The 7,215-nt window shown below is 37.8% G+C and overlaps 1 protein-coding gene across 2 annotated transcripts in view; it reads left to right on the plus strand.

Annotated features, from left to right (window-relative positions):
* Positions 1-525: 525 nt before the first annotated feature.
* LOC138035383 (putative neutral sphingomyelinase) overlaps positions 526-7,215 on the plus strand; it is a 7,067-nt gene continuing 377 nt past the window's right edge. The window contains exons 1-7 of one of the 2 annotated variants that reach the window (XM_068882087.1): positions 594-660; positions 1,696-1,792; positions 2,116-2,192; positions 2,421-2,604; positions 4,138-4,350; positions 4,721-4,973; positions 6,138-7,215. The exon at positions 6,138-7,215 is cut by the window's right edge and continues 377 nt beyond it. In XM_068882087.1, the coding sequence (XP_068738188.1) occupies positions 605-660; positions 1,696-1,792; positions 2,116-2,192; positions 2,421-2,604; positions 4,138-4,350; positions 4,721-4,973; positions 6,138-6,520 (1,263 nt within the window). In that variant the 5' untranslated portion in view covers positions 594-604 and the 3' untranslated portion in view covers positions 6,521-7,215. Of the gene's footprint in view, positions 661-1,695; positions 1,793-2,115; positions 2,193-2,420; positions 2,605-4,137; positions 4,351-4,720; positions 4,974-6,137 lie in introns of both variants that reach the window. The other variant, XM_068882088.1, reaches the window with a different exon arrangement.

The following is a 7,215-nucleotide window of genomic DNA, read 5'->3' on the forward strand; positions in this document are numbered from 1 at the left end:
GCTTTTTAATTGAGATGTCTTTCATATAATTATCTTCTTAAGCTTTTTATCGGGATTCTCATACAAATCCTTATATTTTTGTCGGCCATGCTCACACTGAGCTTGGGGCGCCTGTGGTACACTACCTAAATTTAATTTATTTCTGTAGAAAATATACCATCTTTGCTAAATTTTATGAATTTATGCTCCAAAAAGTGCTAACATTTGCTAATTATTCCGTGGCAGTGCTCGTTAGAACAATTATGCATTTTTTCTCCGATTATGCCAAAAATTAGGCCTAGCCAAACCTCGAACCCAGGCTCAGGCCCAGGATCTCTGGGCGCGATCCATTTGAGGAAAACTTCCAAAATTTTCCTTCTAGAATCAAATGGAATAGTCTTTTCCGGAACGTTCATTTCGGAAATTTTGGTCAACCTCTCGAAGTTGACCATTTTTTCCGAAATGTCGGAACTACCGGAAATTTGGGAATTTTCTGTTCCATTTTGGCGGTTGGAAATCCGGGATATTTATCCAAATGGCTGATGTGAAGCGGTCACCAAACCCGGTCTTACATGGCGGAGATTCGTCGTTACAATTTGACTGCTGTTGTATCGTCGGCTCTTTTATGAAGATGGCGGACGAAATGCAATCAACTTTACGTGTTTTAACCCTGAATTGCTGGTAATGTTTTTTTTATCTAATCCCTTTTTTGTCATTCAAGTTGTTTTTCTTTGGCTTTCTAGTATGTAAGGTGTCATAGCATATTTGGAGTGGCTTTCAGGTTAACGAATCGATCAAATAGACCTTTTCACGGTTTCTGACCCCATATTGGTTGGGGAGCAAACACAGCTGAACACAGCTTAAATTACAGTGAATGTATGGGAATTTTGCCGACTTTAAACCATTATAATTCCTCCTTAAGGTCTAACGATTGTGGAAAGCGAGAATGCCTCTCAAAACTCACTTCTTTTGAGATTATTTTCGTGAAGTATGACGATCAGAATCAAGCTATAATAACGACCGTAAACGAAATTTGTAATATTTTCATATATACCCTTGTAAATAAGATTATGCAAATTCCCACGAAGGTTGAAGCATCATGAGGAGATTTCTAATATCCAATTTTCAGACTTTGTGCCTTGCGCAATGATGTAATTTTTCGTTGAGTGAATGACATTAATAAAATGACTAAAAAAGTTTTACAGTTTTTAAAATCTGCTGCATTGCAGTGGAGGTTTGAATTCGGCCAAAATCCCATACATTCACTGTAATTTAAGCCGCATTTTCCCCTGACCCAGATGTTGTCAGGAACCGTGAAAAGGTCTATTACGAAGGAAGCTTCTTCGAAAAAATGAAAATATTTTTAAAGTTAAGATGCTGATCATCTCAGTTATTAATCAACGTTACTTTAGCAGCAACGAAAGGAAAGCTTGAACAGGATTCAAACCTCTGTGGTACGCGTGCAGTGCTCATGATCAAGTAACATTGATTAATGACTGCGATGATCAGCATCTTAACTTGATTCTCTCCACGGTTCAAATATACATGGCCTTCATTTAGAAACTTTCATCAAGATATTTTTTGCTTGTACCCCACAAAGGGTCTTGCTTATGGAAGACAATGACAATGTGAAAGAAAGAAACAGTATGACAATGAAACGTTTCTGACTTTCGTTTTTAATTGTGCACCTGCTTTATATGTGTGTATACATTGCAGGGGTATACCTTATGTGTCAAAGATGTGGGAAGAGCGTAAAATCTTAATAGCTGAAGAGCTGGCGAAAGGCTGTTATGATGTCGTGGCTCTCCAAGAGGTATATGATAGCAGATGCTATGAATTATGGTCATTTTCTAAAGTCAGGTAATTTGCAAAGGTCGTCCCAGAAAAAATCCTAGACTCTTCATGATCACCACGGAAAGCATTGTATTTTTGGTCACTTGGGATATATTATTCTTTGTTTGGAGTTGGAGTTGTTTTATTTTCTGTCTTTTGTGTCTCTTGTTTTATGTAATCTCTGCTCTGGTACCTGCATGCAGAAGAAGCCCATCTCGATGAGTGAAGTGTTTACAAAAAGCATGGTAACGAGATTCAAATAAGTTTTCAGAAGTATTTTGAAAGGTTTGATTGTATGTACAGATTTGGAGGAGACGTGATTTTGAGCTGATCAGTCAGAAGGTTCACAATGCCCTTCCACACTCCCATTACTTTTACAGGTATTCTTTCAAGTTAATTCTGGGTATTCACTATTTTTTCAAATCCCATAATACAGTTCATTTTAGGGGTTATTTGCAGAAAAACAATGGATAATTAACTTGCATTGTTTTTATGTAAAAAACCCCACAAAAAGGTATTGCATTATGAGATTGGGAAAATAGTCAATATAATATTATTTTCTTATTATCTTTTCACTGTCGGTAACTGTATTTTTTTTTTTTGTCCAGTGGTGTCATTGGTAGTGGTGTGTGTGTCCTCTCCCGATATCCTATTGTTGATGCCTTTACTTACCGCTATTCCTTAAATGGCTACATGTACAACATCACCCATGGTGACTGGTTTGGTGGCAAGGCTGTTGGTTACTGTGTGATTGATCATCCAAAACAACAGATTCATTTCTTTGCTACTCATGTAAGTTAAGGCGGGTCTACAGTAAACTCAGGTCACATTCTACAGGTCTAGGTTTCATATTCCTACTCCACTGAAGAACAACTAAACCAAACGTTTCCCCTAGACTTGAAACCAGCGGGTATTTTTCACGGGGGGTAGGTACAAAACACATGTCACAGGTCGTTGTTTTACCAGCACAGAAAAAACCCAGCCATGTACGAATGCTAACCTTAGGCCTGAAAACTTTTGTTTAGGCCTAAGGTTAGCTTTTGTGAATGTTCACAATTCTTTCTGTATTGGTAAAACAATAACCCGAGACCTCTGTTTTGTACCTGCCAGGTCACAGGTCAGGTTTACAAGTCACTGTTGTAACACTGGTAAAACGACCCTAACCTTTTATTAATGTTAACTGTAGGCCAAAAAACATTGTTTTGGCTTAAGGTTCCATTAGAAAAGGTTCGGTGTTGTTTTAGTGATATTCAGACAATGACCTGTAAACCTGACCTGTGACATGTAAAAATTCCTGCCTGACCTGAAACAACATTTAAGTAGTCTAATTTGGTTTCGGAGTGTTGCTTATTTATCTGTAGCACGGTGTTGACATGTACACTGACCTGTGACCCATGACCTGTGTTTTAGACCTGCTGTGTAAGTTAATTTTTGTTGTATTGAGACATTCTTACCTTAAATTAGTTAGCAAAGCTGCTATTAGGCATTAGCAGAAACCCATAAGGGTTGAAACGTGTAACGCGCGTTCACAGCTTCCGAATATTCAGTGCGAACTGATTGGTTAAATGTTTCAGTGCTATTTACCATATTTGGAAACCCCTCGCTCTTGTTGTTCCAAATATGGTACTTAGCAAATTGAATATTCAGAAGCTTGTTTCCCAGCATACAAGGGGCTGTTACACGTTTCAACCCTTATGGGTTTCTGGCATTAGTTATTGCACTTACTATTTGCAATTTATTTCAAAATAATTAATTCTAAATATAAGTGCAAAGCATTAAAGGAGCCATTCTCCAGGAGTGTTGCCACATGGAAGTGACCTACACTAGGTCATGTTGCCTATCTAAAACATTTTGTTATTGTTTCCTCTTGTTCTGTTGGTTTTTCTTTACCGCCAAAACTTTCTGTGATTAGCTTAAGCTAACCATTTAAAACCTTGGAACTAAACCATTCCTTTAGCTCCCAAAAAAGTCAGGATCACTTTAAAACAAGTGGAGGATCCAAGTGTTACCTTTTTTTGTTATCAACATGCAAACCTCAATAATGCCTTTTTTCATTTCTAGTTCTTGTTCTTTAGAGTTTTCCACTAACATAACTTATTAGTGTGTAGAATCAGGATTTTGGTTCACAAGGCTTTTTTGCACTTTGTCTGCAAATATGGTGTTGGAAATTTTGAGGTATCATTTTGTCCCACTTTTGACAGAAACACCCATGCCTTTAGCAGAGTGAGTTGGTTTAGGGTTATGAATACTGGAAAGATGACTGGTATAATCAAATGTAGTCCTAACACCTGTTTTTTGTTGCATCTCATTTACAACTCTCTCAAGATGCATGCAGAGTACGGTGAAAGTCACCAGTATGTGTCACACCGCCTTGTGCAGTCTTACCAGCTGTCACAGTTTATTCAGCATCTGACGCAGCCCACTGATACTGTCATCGTATGCGGGGACATGAATTGTAAACCATCAGAGTTGTGTTACAGGATTATCAAAGATGTCACTGGATTAGTTGATGCTTGGGGAAAACATGGACAAGTTAAGGTGTGTTTTTGTGTAACTAAAATATTAAAACTTGTTCAAGACCAGTCATTTCCAGGCATCAGCTTTGTTATTTGGTGGGGAATCCTCAGGCCTTGCTTCATGCTCAACATTAATTTTTTTTCATTGTTTGCAGCACCTTGCTAGTTTTCTTCATCCTCCTTTAAATTAATTTTATGTCAGAAGTATCATCTTTCCGATATCACTACCATCCACAGTCACATTTGCTGCTTCCCTATTCACCATCAGAGTGGCACCTACATGTACTTGGTATCCTCCAATACTTCAGTGATTAATAATAAGTTATTGTTATTGGTTAAGAGTTCAATTGAGAGATGCAGGACTACCACTGATGGATTGTATTTCTTTAAAGTCTGGTTGCTATGGCAACACAGCAGATGTCAGCCAGAATACATTCTCAGGAGGTAATAGTCTGGTCAAGGGAGGACCGAATGATGGCAATCGAATAGACTACATATTCTACCGCTGCGCTGAAGATAGCTTGAAATGTGTTGAATGTGAAGTTACAATGCGTCTTGTGCCAGGGAAGAAGTTCTCCTTTTCAGACCACGAAGGTGTGTCGGCAAAATTTGTTGTGAATGATTTGCCAGGAACAGACAAAAGAGGTAAGAGCCACGGCTAAGTTGTTTGGTGCCAAAAGATAATTTGAAGTTAGGTTATACAGTTATAGTTTTTGAGTCTGTTAGTGGTTACGCATTTTCCCCTTCTCTAACAGAAAAAAAGATGAGATCATGAGAATAAAAACAATGGAAGATGAAATACTGTAACTTCCTTTCATGCCATGAGCATCCTGCTTTTTGCTTTTCACACATATTAGAGGACATCAAGCACTTTTCAGTGGTTGAAATTTGACCATGATTTTATTGAGAATTGGTGAATCATGCTACTCCTCAGACTGTGTATATCAATATTGATACACTTGAGAAGTTCCAAAAGTATGAGAGTGGTGTAAGAGCTGCTCAAGGTACTGCAGACAGCAACCGCTCTCCAAGGTTCCCAAGAGGATCGGTAGTTCGTTGTAAGACGGACAAAAGAACTCCCAGGAGTCAGTGGGTCAATGGAGGGGACATAATTTTTGACTGGTTCATCCATTCACTTCTCAGGTGCCCCTGGGCCACCCCCATAGGCGAGTAAAATAATCTGTTAAGTCGCACTCCCAGGAGTCAATGGGCTAAGGTCAATACCAAGAGAAAAAGTAGAAGTTTTTTACTCATATCTCTTACTGATTGTCAAAGAGTTTAGTTACAAGAACATGAATTCATGATAGCAGGTGCAATGGATAATAATTAACAATTATTCGCCGAAGGCGAAGTGATTATCGGTGAATATTCAACGAGACGAAGTCAAGGTGAATATTCACCTATAATCACTGAGCCTGAGGCGAATAATTGTGTTAGTATAAATACACAGGTGATTATTTCAAAAAAGAGAAAAAAAAACATTTCAACGCGAAATCATCTTCACTTACAGTGGCAAAACGACTACTGGCAGCCATTTTGTCCGTCGAGGTCATTATCGGCTGATAATCCGAGATAGCGAGCCAATGAGAGCGCGCGATTTTGTAAAATCACCTGTGTATTTATACTTATGAAAATTATTGGACAGCAATGATAATATTGTCCAATAATGTAAAATTTATTGTTTTATGAATGCCATCAACTCACAGAGGGTTCACAGGCTTCTGGAATGGCTGGCAAGAAACATGAGAAGATAAGAAAACATGTCATGTTTTACTGTATGTCATCTGTCAATTTCATTCTTTTCTCTAGATGGTGTGCAAGGAGCTGTGCCTGAGACCCACAGAATACAAGAAGTATTAGCAGCCAGCCACAAAGTCATATCTACAGCTCTTGATGCCCTGGCAAGTCCACAGTACATGCAGATATTCATTGCCTGCATTATGCTCTTTTTTGTCCTATCGCCCATTCTATTTCCTGTTAGCAAAGACTCACCACTGTCATTACACTGCACTTTGGGCAAGTTCCTCTATTTGATTCGCATGATCATCACTGTCATACTGTCTGGTTTTCTGTTCTACTTGATATTTAATTCAAGGGAAGAATACAGTGTGTACAAAGGTGTACTGCAAATGATTGACCTACATTTGAAAAGAATAAGCCTTAGTGTTAAGAAGAATTTACATTTGGAATAACTGGGAAACAAATTTTTTTCAATAGGCATAGCTAGTGCTGTTGTTTAAATTTAATTAATTAAGGTAATAAAATTTTAATGGTGCATGATTTTTGCACTTCAAAAAATTTAGAGCTTATTGACTCAAAACAGAGGGGACCACTAAAATATTGCTTAAGAAATGGAGCAATATAATCATTCATTGCAGAAAGCATGTAAAGGTTTCTGCTTAAAATGTGCCCATGATTTGACTAAGGTAACAACAGGAATTGGAAAAATCACTTTTAATGTTCAGAAATTCATGAGATGGAAGTTTTAGCACCCTAATGTACCGGTATGTTTACTTAATTAAAGTCAAATTTTGTATCAGCTATAGAGTGAAGGTGTACATGTACCCTATTCTTTGTATACAGGTGCAGCACTTGTTTTTACTTTGTATTGACCACGGAACTTGTCTCTAAAAAGAGACAATCTGGGCAAAGCAAGTAGATAAGCAATTAAAAACGAATGTTTTGTTTAAAGTGCTACTATCATTTAAAAAAATCATTTGCTTGTTTTCTTCAGATTTTGAAAGTGTGTTTGCTTAACACCTGACTGGCAAAATTTTGAGATTTCATTTTCATCCATGGCTGTTTTAATACTTTGAGTACAAGTTTTGGATTCCATGGTCTGCCATTACTCGCGTTGAAAACTGACCTATGGGTCCTCGAAAGGTTG

Source organism: Montipora capricornis, unplaced genomic scaffold, assembly GCF_036669925.1.
Source record: "Montipora capricornis isolate CH-2021 unplaced genomic scaffold, ASM3666992v2 scaffold_365, whole genome shotgun sequence".
Taxonomy (NCBI): domain Eukaryota; kingdom Metazoa; phylum Cnidaria; class Anthozoa; order Scleractinia; family Acroporidae; genus Montipora; species Montipora capricornis.